Source organism: Galeopterus variegatus, unplaced genomic scaffold (assembly GCF_000696425.1).
Source record: "Galeopterus variegatus unplaced genomic scaffold, G_variegatus-3.0.2 Scaffold1352, whole genome shotgun sequence".
NCBI classification, from domain to species: Eukaryota; Metazoa; Chordata; class Mammalia; order Dermoptera; family Cynocephalidae; genus Galeopterus; species Galeopterus variegatus.
This window is the reverse complement of record NW_007727463.1, coordinates 305,045-325,339: the sequence shown is the minus strand read 5'-3', so window position 1 is coordinate 325,339 and position 20,295 is coordinate 305,045. Positions and strand designations below refer to the sequence as shown.

The window sequence follows — 20,295 nt, the reverse complement described above, 5'->3', positions numbered from 1 at the left end:
ACTTATCTAACAAATTGGATAATCTGAAATTACCAAAATCCTATAAAAGCCTATTAAACAACCATAAATTTTCCTCTAAATATTTTTATAAGTTCCAATGATGCAGAAGGAAGTTTCATTTTATTCATTGTTATAGTTGATTCAATATTTGATAATCCCATTCTAAGTAGGTCAAACTTATTTTTTTTAAATTGGGAGACAGTCCAGAAAAATTAAAACTGAAAACATTGTACCCATAACAGACAAAGATTGGAGAGTTTTGAGCTGGAATTTAATGTATTTCTTAAGAAGCAAGGGTGCTTCGCCTGTTCTCTCTTTAGAAGAAGTGAATTCTATATATTATATGCTTCCTTTCCTTTGATATACAGGAATATTAATACTCAATGTGATACAACTTTACATAAATAGTTATAAAATAAACCTTCAGGATTTAGTCATTAAGAGTGTGTCAAGACACTTCTTCTACACAACCTGTTTTAATGGATAAGATACTAAGATTCAAGGGGGTTGTACAATCTAAACAAGCACTTTAATTTTGGCATTTGCTAACTTAAGTATTCAAGGACTTGGCTTGAAGAGTCCAAAAGACTGAAAGTCTGCTTTTCAAGAGTACCATGATCTTCCATCAACGGAGAAATCTTGGCATTTCTATATTCTAATAGTTCACGATCCTTGCTTGATGTCAGTAATTCATTACTGGCTACACCAATAGTTGCATCTTCTACCAGAATATTTGCTTGGTATGCTCCAACCGGAATTTCAGGCAATCCAATGTAGTCATGATCTGCCACTACTGAACCTTGCAAGAGATAAAGGCTGTCTGAAAAAAGAGAAATCAAAAGTTTGCCTTTTATAATTATAATTCAACATCATTTTAAACTTAAACAATGTTAAAATGAAGAACAAAATCCCAAGTAATAAAAATTAACTATCAAGATTAACTTCTCAAAGTTCTTCTCTCTACTAAATAATATACACGTCAAAGAATGAATAAAATAATATATAAATTTCACAGTTCACACCTAAAGAATGTAGGAAAGATTAAGGATTGAAAAAAAGGTAGTTTTCTTGTTCCCTTGACCTGTCTTTGGTAGATATGCATGTACAGAGAACAGGGCATAGGAACAGTGAGAATTATGGTCTAGATTAAAAACAACAAAATTATAAAACTGTATTTTTGATGATGATCTCCTAAATATGCATCTGCAAAGCATTTCTGGCTCAATTAATAGGGTCATGGAAGATATGTTAAAAAATAAAAGTTGTTAAATCCTTACATTTACAACTTTAGATAATTATCCAATCTTTATAGCAGCCATATTAGGAAAATAACATCAAATTGTTACAATACAAAGTTATAAATTAAATGAAGATAAAGTTCCTAAAATCAGGTTTATGTGATAGGAATGTGTAAGGAGGCAGGCTGCAATGAAATAACTTAAAAAGCTTAGTTTATTTAAGTCTGATTTGATACACAAATTCTTAGGAACAAACGGTCTATCTAATCCATACTAAAGTATATTCAGGGAATCTTCCTTGTCAGCATTTTATTCTATTTTGAGCAAATTTATGATCACTATCAGGGGAAAAAGGCTTAAAATTAATGTTAATCTGATGGCAAAATAGCACTTTTTTTTTTTACCTAAACAACAATGTCTATTAAAGGATTCTTCCCTATCTGATATTTTAATTCATTACAATAAAGAACTATTCCATCACAGCTGATTAACTTCCTAGACCCCTGACTTCTTCTGGATTTTTTCCCAAAACATTAAAAGATTCTCTTGAAAATTTTTAATAGCTTAAAGAATCCTCAAATTTTAAGTTCAAGAAATAGGAAAAGGAAGATAAATTGCCCATTTAGATTACAGATCAGTGAAAGTTTCTCAGAGCAGAAAAACCTGTTAGTATATCCCAGAAAACGATCCCACTCTATCCATCCTTGGAATAATATACAAAAAGCTAACTGAACCTATTTCAACTTTCAACTTACAAACTACTGTAGACCACACAAAGCTATGCTCTCTACCAATAGATGGCATAAGGGGCTTGGACTTGTATGGTCATAAAATTTTGCCCATTTAGTTCTTCACTAGGCAAAGAGTGCTTGGTATTTTAATTCTGAAAGGTTTTCCAAGTTTAACCTCACTGATTCTTATTAATGCAAAAGCACTGATTAGATTTAAAATGACATTAAGAAGATACAGTGGAATAAAAGAATGGGTAATCTGAGGTGGTAAGAAAATGATTTCTATATGCTAGTATAGGATGAATTGCTGGACAAGAGGAATACTTCTGAAAGACAAAAACTAAATCATGTAACCTACAAATCATGTTATTCCCATTAGTAGCAAGAAGGAAAAAATATAATCAATGAAACTGAAACACTTTCAGAGTGTGTTGCTAGAAGTTCAACACCAAAGTCTGCTATTACTCTACTGTTAATACTGGAGAAGACTCGATAGTAGTTTATAAGAGAACTTAAAAAGGTTAGGTATAGTAAAAGTGTCGTTCATGAATTTTTCGAATAAGCCATGGAGAATTCCATAGATTCAAAGCCTGTACACTACTGTGAAGTTATGAGTGATGGCAGATCCCACAGTATTTAAGGAATTTCCAAAGACATTTTCAGAGATCTTTTTAAAAAAATTAATATGATTTTTTTACATTCTACGTTGTTGTTGCAGCGCAGTTGGGAGGAAGCTTTCTATCTGAAAAAATTTCCATACAGATGAAGCAGGTGTATTTTAGATAAATATGTCCAGTAAACATATCAAGGGGGAAAAATATGCCTAGAATTAAAGCTCTTAGAAATTACCACTTTGATTTGCTGGAATTGCATTCAGAGACCTTGAGCTTAAGCACCACCTAGTTACACTGGACTTAGAAACAAATGGACTTTACCAATCTCACCTTTTTGTAAGAAGAGAGCTTCTATATGTGAGTAATAGAACACACACACACATATATACACACACAGATTTTTTCTTTTAAATAAGTGATAATCTTTAAAGCACCTGAGTGTAATAAAACTGTAGAAAACATGGATTAGATTTAGCAAATTCTACACAAATCACTTTATACACAATAGAAAACTACTCTGAAGATTTCGAAGTCCTGTTTGTGCAGAAAAAAACAAAATTCTCATTCATTCGCAAAGGTCAAATACGTTTCAACTCCTACTATGTTCTAAATCTACCAACGCCAATAGAAATGCACTTTAATTTCAATAAAGATAATCAGAAAAGAGACTCTTGAGGCCCTACATATATGTTGACCAAATAACATTTTGGATATATTGGGGTTATATTAAATATATTATTAAAATTGTTCTCATTTATTTCTTTGTATTTTTTAAACGTGGCTACTAGAAGAGTTGTAAATTATATACTACATAGTTTCTATATTATACAGTTGACCCTTGAGCAACATAGATTTGAACTGTGTAGGTCCAAATATATGTGGATTTTTTCAATGAATATATTGTAAAAAATACAGTTAAGTAGCCTACCTAATAGTAGGCTATTAGTACTTAACTACTTAACTACTATTTAAGTAACAATGCCCTCCCCACTCCCAACAGTTGCTTTGGTAGGCAGTAGTTAAAGCAGCGATCCAGGGGAAAGTGCAGGACATACTTCAGTAGTGGTTATGTAGTTAAGCTTTTGGGGAGGTCAAAAGTTATACAGGGATTTTTCAACTGCACAGCGTGGGAGGGATGTCGGCACCCCTAACCCCCTTGTTGTTCTAGGGTTAACTGTATATCTATTGGAAAATACTGGACACTGTTCTATAGAACAATCCTGAGTTAGGGATATAAAAAAGAGTATAATGAAGTTTTTGTCGGGGGAGGGGGAGGTAAACATACCATATTAAAGGACCTTTCTATTCAGTTACATTACATGATAGATGTACTTTTTTTTCCTCACACTATTAATTGTTATGATTATGACATCTGTCTGATGACAGTATCATTTCAGTTTTGATCAGACTGAATAATTAAGTCTTTAGTTTCTTCGAAACTGAAGTGCTTTCAAGACATTTCAGGAAGGTGTTACAAGCAGGTTTGACATACTTTACATAGTTTTAAGGAGTAAAAAAATGAGATTAAAAATTCACTTTTAAATTTCCCTGAGAAGAAAAATAAAGTGAAAGCCTCACAAAAATCTATGCGATTTTGACTAATTTATTTCCTCAAATAGAAAGAAAAACAAAAGGTTTCAAACTACTTATTTTCTTATTTGGAAGAGAAGTGCTAAACTAATCCTAAATAGATCCTGATAATCTTCAAACAATTAGAATGTGTTGCCATGCTAGTACATATTTTGTTATGATAAAATAACAACTAGTAGCTATAATTTGATACTATATCGCTGTCATTATAATAACTAATATTATCAACAGAGAACTGAATGACTCTTGGTTTAGAGATTATATAACGAAGAGCTCATAGAAAGGCTCTTTGCATAAGCCATATTAACAATAATGTCAAGATCATGGGCTTGATGCCATAGGGACTAAGCTTTGCTGTGTTTCATGAATGCAGACCATAACTGTGGTAGGCAAAATAATGGGCCCCCAAAGATGTCCACATATTAATCCCTGGAACCTGTGAACATGTAACCTTACATGGCAAAGGAAAATTAAGGTAGCAATAGAATTAAGGTTGCTAATCAGTGGGCCTTAAAATAGGGAGATTATCCTAGATTATTTGGGTGGGCCCAAGGAAAAGGGTCCTCAAATGTGGAAAAGGAAAGCCAAGAGGAAGTTCGAGTGATGTAAGGTAAGGTCTCAACACACCACTGCTGGCTTTGAAGATAGAGGAAAAGGAACACAAGCCAAGGAATGAAGGCAGTCTCTAAAAGCTGGAAAAGACAAGAAAATGATTTTCTACAGCCTCCAGAAAGGAATACAACCCTGCCCTGATTTTAGCCTAGTGAAACCTAATCTACAGGACTTCTAACCTATAGGACTGTATAATAAATTTGTGTTGTATTAAGCCACTAAATTTGTAGTAATTTGTTATGGCAGCAATGTGAAACTTAAACAATAGTGAAAATCATTTCACAAATGGGGCCTTTCAACTGTGAAGGGAAATCAGATTAAACTCTTTGGGTGAGGCAGACCCAAATCTATCACAAACAAAACAAACAAATTAAAATCTACTCAAAATCTATGTCAGATGGAATAATGAGTCAATAACATCATTTTTCCTTTTAAAGGGGAACATTATGATTACACAGAGACACTACGGTATGTTTTAAAATATCTTCCTAAAATAAGTAGTCTGAAAAAGTGCTTGGCATTGAACTAGACAAAATAACAAATAGGCCTGGTTAAAATAGCAATGACAAATATTGTAGAACAAGTACTGAATGTGCTCTCTCTACATTCTGTTCTAGATAAGAATGGATAAGAAGCTGGCAATAAAAGTATCTGCTTTACAGAGTGAGTCTTTAATATAGCTATGAAATGTGAAGACTGTTAAAGAGCAGCAATGACAAGTGTAGACAGACAAATTTATAGTTCTTTTGAATACAGCTTGTTCAAAGTTAGTCAAATAAAAAAGTTGGATGATTATGCAAAAACATTATATTTGCTTTATATTCAGCTCAAGGACTCATTAAAATCAGCTTGTGAGGTGAAGACTTTTCAGGAAAATATGTAAAATACTGAGAAAAAAGATGGCAGAAATCACATTTATTTTGAATTTCTGCGAATGAGAGAAACACACAAAAAGAGACCAACTAGTAATCAAGCACCAGATTCTACAATGGCCATATCAATACTTCCTCTGGTTAACAAAAAAAAATCTAACACAAATTCAGCTATTAAACTCAGGTTCCTTATGCATACACCAGTAGTAATAACACAATTTCCTTACATCACTGGAAGAAACATTTGCAGAGAATTCATGCATGAGGTAAAAATTATACTGCCTCTGTTTTAAAAACTGTTCTTCTTAACTGGGTTCTGAAATATTTAGAAGAAGCAAAATAACTGGCCTCCTTTCTAAGAAAGTCTTTGGCAAGAGCAAATTGCAAAATGTTGAAACTAATCCTGGTACAGCAACATTTTAAATGTAAATTTTGTATTAATTAAGGAAGGTCAGCACAGCAGAAAGGAGCAAGTACTGAAACGATTAAGGTTAAAATCATGCTAAAGAAGAAAGGACAGGGCCGGCCCGGTGGTGCACTGCTACAGTGCGCCGCTTGGGAGCGCAGCGGCGCTCCCGCCGAGGGTTTGGATCCCACATACAGACCGGTTCCCACTCACTGGCTGAGCGAGGTGCGGGCGCAACACTGAGGGCTGCGGTCCCATTGCCGGTCCCGGTCCTGGTCCGGTACGGGTGCGACACTGAGGGTTGCAATCCGTTGCCGGACACGAAAAAAAGACAAAAAGGAAAAAAAAAAAAAGAAGACAGGACAACATTTACCTATACATTTTTTTTTCTACTGAACTTGCAGAAGGGAGAGATCATAAAGCGTAGTTCAGAACTGAGAACAAGGCACAAGGAATGAGAGCGTGTCTAACAAAGAGAATGAAAGTACTTGTGAGTCTTCAGAATTAGAACACAGTCTAAGATAAGTTTACTGACTAGAACAACTTGGTCTGTCACAAGAAGGAAAAGTACTAAGAGCTTTTAACAGGAGTGCTGTGGCCCAGATCAGAAGCAGAGTTGAGCTATTATTACCGAGCAGCCCCCAAGGGATTCATATCTGAAAAAGGTATAGGTTAAGTGTAGGTTATTTGTTGTTCTTGCTCTTAGTATTTACTTAAGCCTGTTAAATTAACCTATGTTGTTTAAAAATATATTATACTGTATTCTTCCATTACATTTTACTCATATTCAAATATTATTAATGCTTTCTTTCTTTACAGAAAAAGCAGAGTTAACTGGCTAAGGTACCAATCAACTCCCTCTCAGTTATACACCTCAAAGAAGCTTTAGGGAACAGATATAACAGCACAAAATAAAACAGTCTTCATAAAGTGGGGGACTTAATCTGAAAGTCATGGCAAAATTGTCATTTAACTACTCTACAAAAGAAAGGGTTAGAAAGATCAGGATATCTTGTCTGTTAAGAACCAGTCATATTTTGGTGCAAGTATAACCTGTTTACAGTGTATCACCTCCTCTTATAGCATCTTATAGCATTCTAAGTACACCCCACTCTGCACCCTTGCTTGCTTCCAACTATGACCTAACTATGGAACAACATGAAAAAATAATGACGTTTTTTAAATCTCTAATATATTTATCTCACAACTGGACAGTGTGATTGCTTTGGCCATTAATGAACTTAGTGGTTGGTTTTTCATGCTAAAACGAGGCACAAAGTTACTGAAAGGACATTGTGAAAGCGAAAATAGAGAAGATGCAATCCTTCCTTTTGTGAAACAGGTTCCCACATGAACTATGAAAAGAACACTAGAAATCAAAATAAAATCTCTCATAAGTCTGCTAGTTCCAGAAGACACATTATAATAAAACAAACTACCTAGGATATCAAAAACTATACCAAATTTTATAAAAATGAGACAGGACAGGAAAACAACGATAGGGGAGAAAAAGCCTTCTGGCAATTTTAACTTTTCACTCAAAGAAAGTAATAATGTAGAGAAGTGACAGATACCTTGTTCACTGGATTCTCTTACATACGGCTTAAGGTGAGACATTTTGATAGGTCTTTTAAGTCTAGCCCCAGTGTTGTCTCTCAGGACAGCACATCCACCTTCTGTAATATAGTCTATGACACAAGGACCAACCCATTCAGACTGGAAACGACCATCCTTCCACCAGTTTTTCCTTTGTCTTAAAACTTCATGACCCACTTTTAAATGAAATGGATTTAATTGCTTTGGTTTCTTTTTAATAGCAATCTTGCTTTTATTTAATTCATCCAAATTGTTGTTCTCCACCTACAAGTGCAAACAAAAAACCAAAGGTATGAAAGAGCTATAATTTCTTGAAGGTAAATGTAGATAATGGTAACATTATAAAAAAATAGCTATTTATTGAGATGCTACTAAAAGATAGGCATGAATCCTATTTAATTCTTAAAATAACATTTCTAAGTCAGTATTATTACCCCTACTTTACATAGAAGGTAAACTGAGATAGGTTAAGTAATTTGCCAAAGTCAAACAACTGGAAAGCAGCAAGACTACAGATTTGAATCCAGCTGTACTTGATTCCCAAATCTATATTTTCTCACTATCATCTCGCAGAATATCATAGTTAGTAAGCATACTATTTAATAAAAAGTAGAATTTGATAGAAAATTTTGGTTTAAGGGTATATCATCTGTGTGTGTGTGTGTGTGAACATACGTGTATGCTAAAATTCTAAAGATAAGTATCACTTTATAGTTTTAAATTACAGAATTTTTCTATTAAATAGAATCACCTGGCCCTCTGAAGTCTTATTTTCCATCATTTTTTCAGCTTCTTTAATTGCATATAGAATTTTGGCAAACATACTTGTATTATCACCATCTGCTTCATGAAGACTACCTGACGTCTCAGGCATATAAGGATTTCGATTAAACATTTGAAAATATGGTGTATTTTTAGTAGGCTCCTATTTTAAGCAAAATAAAAAAGATATTTATAAGATATTTATCTAGCCAAAAAACAGTCATAACTCAAAAGTATAGAATTATGAAAAGGCACATACCAAGTGAGTCACATTGAAGGCAAATGAAACAGCTGATAGGTGATCATCCCAGTTGTCTGGGTGGTCAGCACAGTGTTTGGAGAGAATCGTTTTGATTGTGCTAGGTGTACTTTCAGTTGGGTTTAGAGTTCCAGAAGTGTGAGATATTACAATTTGCTTTGTGCCAAACAGTCTGTTTAGCTCAACATTGATCTGAAAAACATATAAAAAGACTGACTTTTTAAAATTTGTATTTTAAAAAAAGGCTTCAAAAGAATTTGAATCTTGCTCTCTTCACTGGCCGTAACCATTCTCTATAAAAACATACATATTTTGTTTAAAATAGTAGTTACCATTTATTGAGTCCTTACTATGTGCTGATCAACATACTAAATGCTTTATTGTCATTAAAGCTTACAACAATTTTATGAGGTATTATTACCCCATTTTAAAGATAAGAAGCTGAAGGCTTTGGGAGGTTAAATGGCTTACCAAATACACACATACAGAATTTAACACTAACTCCGAGTTTAAGTAACTTTTTAATTTAGTAGACAATCTCTCAAACACTAGGTCACATAATCAAGTTAACAGGTGTGTGCTCTTGAACAAGTCACTGAACCTCTCTGTATTCAGTTTCCTTATATGTAAAATGAGGAAGATGCTAACCCTCTTTTGAGGATTAGATGAGTTGATGTTTGTAAAGCACTTAAAACAGTTCTAGGCAAGTAGTGAGCATTTTATAATTTTAACTGCTACTATTATTGCTGTTGTTATTATATTTATTATGTGTAGGTCTGCCTAGGAATAATTCAGTGAATCCATTGGTGAGATGCAATCTTGACATCCTTACCCCATCAGTCTTCTCCCCCACATCAGCCCTTACAATTTTCATTTTCCATAAGACATTTTTTTTTTCCTTTTTGTCTTTTTTCGTGACCGGCAACGGATCACAACCCTCAGTGTTGCGCCCGTACCGGACCAGGACCGGCAATGGGATCGCAACCCTCGGTGTTGCTCCCGCACCTCGCTCAGCCAGTGAGCGGCCGGTCTGTATGTGGGATCCGAACCCTGGGCGGGAGCGCCTCCACACTCCCAAACGGCGCACTGTAGCAGTGCGCCACCGGGCCGGCCCATCCATAAGACATTTTTAAAAAAGTAATTTTCCCATTGTTTATTCTCTTTCCTTCAGAGGTTTACAAAAAGTCCTTTACACATTTTACTGAAATAATTTAGCAAATACTCTAAGCTGAGATGTTAGAAATGTGTATTTTTATCCAACTGAATAAACCTCCCACATTGTGCATTAAGTTCTAATTCTATTTCAACACGTTAGCAGTTTTTTATGTCAGTATTTACTGACAAAAGGATACCATTATTTGTCACCATTATGCTTTCTGTGTAATATTTAAGTCATTTTAATCACAGCAAAATAAATAAGTTTTCCCAATCATATGTGACTTTATATTATGAACTCTCACAAAAGAGGCTTATAAACATTTATTGTTATCTTTAGTAAAATTTTCAAAGTCCTGAATTGATTATCGCATGATTTTAAACATGACTGGAAAAACCACTGGCTAATCATAGTGGCTTTATACTATCATTTGCTATTATCTTGAAGAACTATAAACATGGTAAAGCTTTTCATTAATAATAAGCAAAGTCCTGAATTGATTATCGCATGATTTTAAACATGACTGGAAAAACCACTGGCTAATCACAGTGGCTTTATACTATCATTTGCTATTATCTTGAAGAACTATAAACATGGTAAAGCTTTTCATTAATAATAAATTGGAAATGAATCAATAGTTCAGTTGTCTTGATAATTTTGAATTTTGATGGCCAGTTTCCTATCAGATCTAATTAGTTAATATATGTTTTCATCTCATTAATACGTCTAACAAAGAGATAGTACTAGAAGTTAAGTAGAAGTGTCAACTCTATCATTTTCTTGTGGTTGATGGGCGTTTGCACTTTAGTATTGTCTTGTTTCATTGCCCACTCTGTGAGTAGGAGTTTGGTGAAAACTAGATGATATCCATAAATTCAATTAACTGCTGAAAGCAAAGGGATGAGTAAGGAAACCGATGTAGACGCCTACAGGTTGTGAATCTTCACTTTTCTCTCAGGATGCCTTCATATACCATGTGTGACAAACAATCATCTGACTTGTTGATTGAGTCAGGACTCTATTATCAATCTGTACACACTATTAGTTAAGCTTCATTACTTTCTTATTTTTTAGATTAAGAAAAAAATGTAAACAGAAGTTCTAATAGTCCTCCCCTAAACTGGCTTGTCTCACACTCTCCATTTTGCAGACCACTGCTGTGTCAAAGTAGGCAAAATTATGCTACATTTGCAAAACACATTCAAGTCTTGGTGGGTGGCTTAACACAGCAAAGTTTTACTTCTTGCTTGAGCAAAGTCAGCTGTAGGTCTGGGTGCCTCCGAGCTAACTGTTGTCCACTAGATGCCTCAGCACTTCTGGATGAGAAAAGTTCCACCATCCTAGAGTGTAATATCTGGAATATCCAGTCAATTCCCCAGAGAAAGGTAAGACTGGGAAATTGAGGAAATGAGCATGAGGTTTTCACTGACTCAGGCTGAAACTGACATATATCCATCCACACGATTTCTTTGGCCAGAACTAGTTACTTGGGCTTGCCCACCTATAAGAAGCTAGAATGACAGACTTACATGTTTGAAAAGATAGGAGAACTAGTTATTGCTAAGCACTAGTAACTTGTATCACAAATGAAACATATGATTATGCATATTTTAATCACTAAAATTCTAAAAGCAACATAATTATGATACATATAAACTGATAAGTTAAGAAAAAATTTATAATCCTATCAAATTTTTAAAAACTCAACAGTTAACCTTATAGATTTCTTTTCAGTTTTTTATATTTATTTTTCACAATTATCTATGTGAATATATGTATATATACTACATTAAAATCTTTCATCATGTGGCTAGACATTTTTCCTGCAACACTTTCTTTTTTTTTTTTTTTTATATTTAGGTTGTTTTCCATCTCTCACTAATATAAAAACCATTGTGGAAAACATAATCATAAAACAGCAGTTTCTATATTTGAATAATTTTCTTAGCGTAAGTTCTTAGAAATAGGATTGCTAACCAAAAGACGAAATATGGCTCTTACTGGGTCTTTATGAAAAAGTTAGTTTCGGGATGCAATGCTATCAGTATTATAAGGCTGTATCATTCTACTTGTAGTCTATTTGGTATTACTATTTTTCTGACAAGCAAAAAATGGTCTTAATTTGCATTACTTTTATTACTATTGAGTTTGAACATTTTCTACATGTTTATAATTTTTATACTCTTTTGTAAATAATCTGTTTTTGACTAAATTTATTAACTTGTTTGAATCTTTTAGAATAAAGATTCAAACCTTTCCTACATGGTTTTTGCTTTATTTTCCTCGGTCTATTTCTTGGCCTTTATCTTTTGGTTATTTTATCACATATAAGTTTCTATTTATTATGCAGCCAAATTTGGTGTTTTCCCATTAAAATTTATACTCCATCTCTAGAGAAAAAGTCAATTATGTATTTTTTGTTTCAATTAAAAAAATAAAAATTCCTGAATTTACCCCAAAATTATTTTGATATGTGGTATTTAATTCTAAAATCATATTATAGAAATAATTACAATTAGAAAGTCATTACCTGTTAATTAAATCAGAAAAAGTCAATTATGTATTTTTTGTTTCAATTAAAAAAATAAAAATTCCTGAATTTACCCAAAAATTATTTTGATATGTGGTATTTAATTCTAAAATCATATTATAGAAATAATTACAATTAGAAAGTCATTACCTGTTAATTAAATTAATTAAATAATCCCTCCCTATTCCACACATTCGTGATGCCAGCTTTATCATTTTAACCACTGTTCGAACTCTGTAGCAAATTGTCCCCTTAACATCTGTTAGACACCAGGAAAACTACTAGCTTAAGGCATTTCACAGTTTCAGCATGAGATCAGGTTACAATCCTCACAATGACATCATATCTTTACCAAACTGTTTTTTTCAGCAGATGCTGTGATAAAAAGCAATTACTTTGTAAAAATCAGTGTGAAACAAGAAAGATGGGTGTCAGAGCCCAGTATAATTCCAAGGTTTAAAAAGTTAAGCAATGGTCAATAGGTATATACAACCTATTAGCAAGTAATTGTGATTATTTAAAAATGAAATAAAATAATTTTTTTTCAATTTATCAGTATTAATAAAATGGCTAAGTGGTTAGGTCACAAATACTTATTAAGTTGTTTGGATGGAACTGTGCAGAAAAGAGTTAACACAGCAGATCTGAGCCTGCTATCCTTTGAGAGATCCACTTACAAGGTTGGCCCTTGGCTAGTGTCTAGGAACTTGGATTTTGGTTCCCAATGAAAATATTCCTGCCATTCCCTAATTGATAAGGGTGGCTCAGTAAACAGTTTGTACAAATGCCTAAAGAGTTTATACAAATAATGTGGTTTATGCTAAATACCTTCTTTCCTTCTGTGTGTCTGTACTTTTGGTACATGCCATGCACAGGGTGCCTATGAGACCAGCCCCCAGAGAAAACCCTAGGTACTGAGCCTCTAATGAGCTTGCTGGGTAGACAACATTTCACATGTGCTGTCACAACTCATTGCTAGTGGAATTAAATATGTCCTATGGAACTCCCCTGGGAGAGGAAATCTTGGAAGCTTGCACCCGGTTTCCTCTAGACTTCTCCCTATGCACCTTTTCTCATTCTGATTTTTCTTTCATTGAATAAATCTTAGCCATAAGTATGACTCTATGCTGAGTCCTTCTAGTGAATCATGGAACGTGGGGATAATCTCACATAGATCCTATTACTAAATATAAATTTAGGTATTTCTTTTGGACTGAGACATCAAAAGTGCTGTGAACCAAGAAAGTCTGGCTATCTTTGATTTTTCTTACACCAGTTCCCTGTAAATTACAAAAATTTAAAAATATGCCTTAAGTCTAGAAGTTATTATATTTTTTTTGGAATTTTTGTATATATATTCTTGTCTGCTTATTCTTTCAGGTTAACTTTAATCTGGAAAAAGTCTAGGGAAAAAGAAAAAATACCTTTACATACTAAATATTGTCATTTATGAATATGATATATTTTTCTATTTGGTCAAGTCCCCCTTTACAGGTCAATCACAGAATTTTTAAGCCTGAAGTACGAAAAGATAATTCAGTCCAAACTCTTCATGTAAGTTTAAGATAACTGAAAATACATTTACAATTGTTAGTGGCACAATAAGTACTAAAATCCTGGTCTCCTAATTTCCAGTCCAACTACCCTTGTAGTACAAAATATTATACCTTTACATCTGTAGCAATTTTATGAAGCACGCTGTTAATGCATAGGGACACCAAAAGGGAGTTAAGATATGCTCCCGTACCTAAGTAGTTTATTTGCCTTACCTGTTGAATGAATTCTTCTCTTTGGTCCATTATTATTTTCTGAGGAGGTCCATATAAGAAAAATATATTGATAATAGCTTTAGAAATTTCTGATGCTGAAACATCACATAGAGGCAAAATCATAACCCATTTTGTGAATAAATCTGTCATGATTATAGCATATACATGGCTTCTGTTGCTTGTATGAAAAGGTCCCATCAGATCAACAGTAATTATACTCCATGGATTTTCTACCTTGAGAAGGTGTTGTTTAGGTGCTAGAATAACTGCAGTTTTCGCCACTTGGCAATGCTGACAAGCATATACCTATAAACAGGTACACAATAAATAAAATATATACAAATGTTAATATATTCAATATAATATAAAAAAGTCTTATAAATCTGAATTTAAAAATGGTTAATAGGCATTTTGTATTTTGAAGGAGAAACTTTTGGACTGATAACAGACCACTGAATTAAACCTTCCATTCAGAACAACAAGCAAATATTAGTTGCTACAACTATTAAATGACCATCTTATAGGGTCTTATTAACATGGAACATAATTCTGGCTCATATTCCATATATATTTATTAAATGAATAGATCTTAAAATAAGTTTTCTATGATTTTAAATCAGTATGTGAATATACAACAATTTCTACATGCTGAAGATGTTTCCTCCTAAAGTTGTCACTTTGAGGTTTGTTCATTCATCTACTCCAACAACATTTATTGAAATATAATTTCATTCAAACAATATTTATAGATGCCAGAAGTTTATCTAGGTCCTGGGAAAAGAGAGCAAACAAAAACAAAGCCCATGCTGTCATAGAACTTTCACTTGGAGGAGGTGAGAAGAGATCAATAGATCAATTGATCAATTTATGGATTGTGCCAGAATTCCACTTGGAAAAGATTTTCAAAATAACTTCTGGAGAAAAATTTAAAACCATTTTATCACTTTATAGTTACAGTTACTTTTGGTCAAAATTTTCATTTTCCAACTTACACTTATTCACTAAATTTCATCACAAACAACTTCAGATTATTTTCAAAAATCATACACATTCTCAAATGGTAAAGATTTGGCAAAGATTTCACTAAATATTAATAAAGGAATGTATGGCAAGTTCTGAAGACAAACACAAGTACCAAGGTTTTTGGAATACCTGCACAGATTCATATACTGATTACTCACAAATGATACTTTGTTAAATATTTGTTTAATTCTTTATGCCTGAAATGCCAGTCTTTTTGATGTACTACTACAATTATTAAAGAAATCTCACATATATACCAAGGAAATCCTACCATTTGGCACACAGTATACTGGAAAGACTAGGGATCAACTGACCTACCAGCAAGACCCCCAGAATTCCTGGGTGGATTTTCTGGTGGAAGACATTGAAGGTCCTAATGGGCTATAAAGTTATAAAACTTAGACTTATTTCACTATCTTCACAGTCTGATTTTACATTTATTAGGTTCTGGGCTTCTGCCATCTTTGACATTTCTTCCTCAAGATGGAAGAGGCACAGAAGATGAGAGCACACACTGCGCCTAACTTATGAAGATAGTCTCCTTTCAAGAAAGGCTTACATGACTGCCCTTAAAAAGGTAATAATTTAGTCAAATGAATTTCAGTCCCATTTAAATTCTGCCTACACAAAGGAGTTCAAATGACGAAAATCTGGTTCTAAATAACCACTTATCTAAATATGGTATTTTCAAGTGTTTAAGTAATGCTTCTTTCTAGTTCAAATTACACTTTGGAGATTTAAAAGAACTGTGAGGGGAAATAAGACTCCTTGTAATTAAAAAAATTTTTTTGTACAAAAACTCCCTAAACAAAAAGTACTTAATGAGAGGTGATACCCAGAGTAAATCTGGAGCAATAATGAATTTTGAATATCTATTAGAAAGACATTATTCAAAATATTCTAAATACATAAGCCATACCCACTGTTTGACATCATTGGTCACAGAAGTCCAATAGTAATTGGATTCCACTAGAGTGAGGGTTCTGGATATGCCATGATGAGATCCAGAGTCATTTTCATGGCATTCTCTTAAGACCTTCTTTTTTTCCTCTTCTGAAACAATTACCAAACGATTTTGTTTCCTGTCTTTTCCAACATAAAACAGCTTTTTTTCTGGAATAAATAATACCAAAAAGATAGAATTGCAATTTTTAGAGACTTATATAGTTTTAAGATTATCATAACCTTAGCTTCAAACCATGAGGGTTTTTTGTTTTATGAAATCTTTTTCCATTTAAACATAGTATTTATTTGTAATAATGCTTCCATACAATCTGAATGGTACTCAGCTGTTACACATACTAGATATTAAGAATGAGTACCAGCTGCCATAATTTTGTAGTTATCAATACAAGTAGAGCTAGCTTGTTCACCAAAGCATGTAATAACTATGGGAATATAAAATTATCTTTCGATGGGAGTACTCAAAGTAGGAAAATACTTACAGGTGCCTTCTAAAAGTGGCATAAATTAGCGAATGAATTACGTACGGATAACCAACTTCCTGGAGCAGAATTTTCTAAAATAGCATTTCATCATAACCACATTTTTGTAAGCAACCACCTCTCTCAGGTTTTTCTAAATTTGAGTAGAAGGTAGAATAGTAAACTGTGAAAGTGGGATAATCTTAATCCTCAAGACAGTTCTCTCTTTTAATTAGAAGGACACCTGAGAAGAACCTGCAGCTGGGAAGTAACCAGGGAATGAAGAGAACCACCGTCTGTCTCTCCACTGTGGATAGGTTAGCTATTCAAACTCCAGAATAAACCATTAAGCTATTAATGTGCTTAAACACATGCTGAGTAAAATATTCTTTACTTGAATTAGAAGGTAAGCAACCTAATGTCAGGAACCTAATCTATCTTGTTCAACAGTATATCTCCAAAGCCTAGAATGTGTTTGGAACACAGGAGGAACTCTAAACATTTGTTACATAAGTGATTAAATAAATGAATGAATGAAACCTCACCTTAGTCTAAGAGGTAATGGGTCTTCCTGTTCTTAAGCATAAGGGAGTTACTGGTAGGGGTGTACACAGGGAGACATAAACAGGCATTTATTTATTATCTTAGAATATTCTTAACCTGCTTTGGGGAAAGCCTAATGTTGTACACATAGGCGAAACTCCCATTAATAGCATCAACATTTGTTCAGTTATCTGGTGACTGAATCTGTTGCTTATCTCATCCTAAACTTCTCTTCCTCTTTGAAGAACGGGGGAAAAAGGGGGAAAACTATCATGGCCTTTCAAGATAAGTATCCCACTGCTTTTCAAATATTTAATCCATTGAGGGGGATTCAGGGTCTAAAAATAAATGTAACCCTAAGAAAATTTAATGGTTGGGGGGGTACCACAGAAGTAAATACAGTAAAGTCCTTCCACTTTTCATTTTAGTCAACTAGTTAACTTTGTCAACATTTTCATATTAAGCATCAAGTAAGTTCCTCACTGACAGTGGAATCAATGCTAGAAAGTACACCACTAGAGTGGGAACCACCAAAGGGCAAAGCAGAAGTTTATTTAGGTAAATGTTTTGTTTTCTTTCAAGGCATCGTTTTCTATATGTAATTTAAAATGCCCTTTTCAGGCTTACTGGCCTTCCGTTTGCTTCAGTGTGATTTTTATTTTGCTTTTGATTGATTGAGTGGCATCATTAATTCAACTGGTAATTGTTTAGCAACAACCTATTACTACAGAAATTCTTAGGATTCCATAAGAAGCACATGTGAAGAAAAATCTATAGCTCTATACTCAAGATTTTAGTTATTAATTTTACCTTTGAAGACAAATTTTTTTGCTGCTCTTCTTATGCCACTTCTCTCACTTGGCAGTGTAGTTGGATGATATTCACCAGTTCGTTTATAATATGCAATCTGTTTAAGATGAAGGTCACCATTTTTTCCACTACGGACCATCATGAACCTAGGTAAAAAGTATTTAAAGAGATAAATAAGTTAACTCAGGTGCTATTTCAGTTGAGGCTTCTTCTGTCATATTTCTGTTTATCTCTGAATTGAGCATTCCCAGAATTTTATCTGTGAGGGAGATAATTGGAGTACAGAAAAGGCACAGAGTGACGTATATGAACTAAAATATTCCAATGCTATTTTTGAGACATATCATGACAAATTATCTTGTCTCTTCCCATGTGATAAGAAATGTTGAAAGTTTTCCACATACTTGAGAAAAAAGGAAACGAAGAAGTACATTTCTAAAAGATTTGCTTTGAGTCTCTCATTGCTATTAACTGAAATGTAACTTACATAGTATGGTCCTGTTATGTGACATTTAAATAAATGATGATAGATTATAAAGGGAGAAACATAGTTTTATTGTTTACTTCTAAATACATTCATGGTCATTGCAAAATGCAATAAAAAAAAACCTATTCAAATTCTATGTGACAGATATTTTGGAAATGTTCAAATTTATATGACAGAGAAGATATTTAGCAGCCAGATCTCACGCACTCTTCTGAATTACAGGTAAGCTTCTTTTTCTTGAACATAAGTGATTTTTGGTCCTGTGTATCCTTTTCAATGTTATAACATTTTCTTTACAAAGAAAAATCTGGCTGTACCAGCAAAAACAAAAGAAAACAAAACAAACCCTTCTCTATTATAGACTGTAAGTAATATGGGAAATCATTATAAAGAAAAAACCTTTTTATTTCTTATTTTCAGTTGAAAGGAACTATTCTGTGCTGATTAGTCTGTTTCCTATCACCCTCAACCCTCCAGATCCATTTTTGGCCTTTCTCTCCTGGCTGCTGTACTCCAGGAGACTGACCCTTATGACTGCTCTTACAGTTTTCCAGTTGAAATTGTCCAGTGGGAAGCACTGGCAGGCAAATCAGAACACAGGAGAAGAAAAAGGTCAGGACAGATATATCCTGGCTCTTTTCCTTGGATTAAGCTGAAACCCTCTGCAAACACAGCTCCTGTCAGGGAGCCTATCTTCCCTGTCTCTACAAATGCTTACAGTTATGAAATTCTAAAAATAATATGGACATTTACTGACCACTACAGGACCTAGGGATGAGAATAAAAGAGTATATTACTGCAGAATGTTGGAACAAAGCAGAACAGACTGTGCCTATGAACCATGGCTTAAATAGCCTATCAAGTCTCTTCCCTATGAAACAGCTCTTGGCACATTCAATAATCATCTTTCTGATCTATTTATAACTTCCAGAGAGAATATCAGTATATTTCTAATATTCCTTATAATCTAAGGTTAGCATAAAGTACAAGATACTTTAAAAGCAAAGGTACTGCAATGCTAACACAGTCTCATCATAATCTAAAAACCATGTTAATTATCTCTATAAAGTATTATAAGATAATTAGCTTGTTCTAAGTTTAATTCACTTTTAATTAAATACTAAATACATGAATTTTTCATTTTTTAATAGATGTCTATACCACCAAATCAAACAAATGTAGTTTATCACAGCTTCTAAAACATCTAGAAAATGAACGGACCAGATTTTAAGACTTTCTATAAAAAATAATACTGTAAATAAGACAGTATAGTATTGGCATAAGAATAGACAAATAGGTCACTGGAAGAGAGAACGGAGAATTAGATCCACACTTATAAAGTCAATCAGTTTCCAACAAAGGCATCAATACAATGGGGAAGACATGGTCTTTTCAATAAATGATGCTGGAACAATCTGTATAGGAAAAAATTGAACCTTAACCACCTACCTCACATTTTCTACAAAATTAATTCCAGATAAATCATACACATAAATGTGAAAAGTAAATGACAAAGCTTCTGAAAGAATGCTTCTGGATAAAAACACAGGAAAACGTTGGCATGAGAAAAACCTTGAAATAAGCAAAGATTTCTTAAAAAGGACACAAAAAATACTATCCAAAAGAAAAAAAAATATAACAAATAGGACTTTATCAAAATCAAAACTTCTCTTCATCAAATGACACCATTAAGAAAGTGATAAGGTAAGCCACAGACTGAGAGAAGATATCTTTAACACGTATGTCTTATTCATACCCTGCATATACAGGGAATTTCTAAAAGTCAAAAAGAAAAGGACAAAAACCCAATTTGAAAAATGGCAAAAATCTTACATGGCATTTTATAAAAAGGGAATATACGAACAGTTAATAA

At 33.4% G+C, this 20,295-nt stretch overlaps 1 protein-coding gene across 1 annotated transcript; it reads right to left on the bottom strand.

Moving 5' to 3' along the window:
- Window positions 1–249: 249 nt before the first annotated feature.
- On the bottom strand, window positions 250–18,075 carry GIN1 (gypsy retrotransposon integrase 1). The gene is made up of 7 exons (XM_008576448.1): window positions 17,936–18,075; window positions 16,078–16,271; window positions 14,136–14,441; window positions 8,681–8,872; window positions 8,411–8,584; window positions 7,638–7,923; window positions 250–820 (listed from the first exon to the last, which is right to left on the bottom strand). The coding sequence occupies exons 1-7, from the start codon at window positions 18,072–18,074 to the stop codon at window positions 546–548; spliced, it is 1,566 nt and encodes a 521-aa protein (XP_008574670.1). The 5' UTR covers window position 18,075; the 3' UTR covers window positions 250–545.
- Between the last annotated feature and the right edge of the window lie 2,220 nt (window positions 18,076–20,295).

Coding starts and splice junctions, on each gene's coding strand:
- GIN1 (XM_008576448.1), bottom strand. CDS start 18,074: ATGGTCCGTAGTGGAAAAAATGGTGACCTTCATCTTAAACAGATTGCA. Junction 14,442..16,077: donor CCAATGATGTCAAACAGTGG/GTATGGCTTATG, acceptor ACCTGTTTATAG/GTATATGCTTGTCAGCATTG. Junction 7,924..8,410: donor ATAAGACTTCAGAGGGCCAG/GTGATTCTATTT, acceptor TTGCACTTGTAG/GTGGAGAACAACAATTTGGA.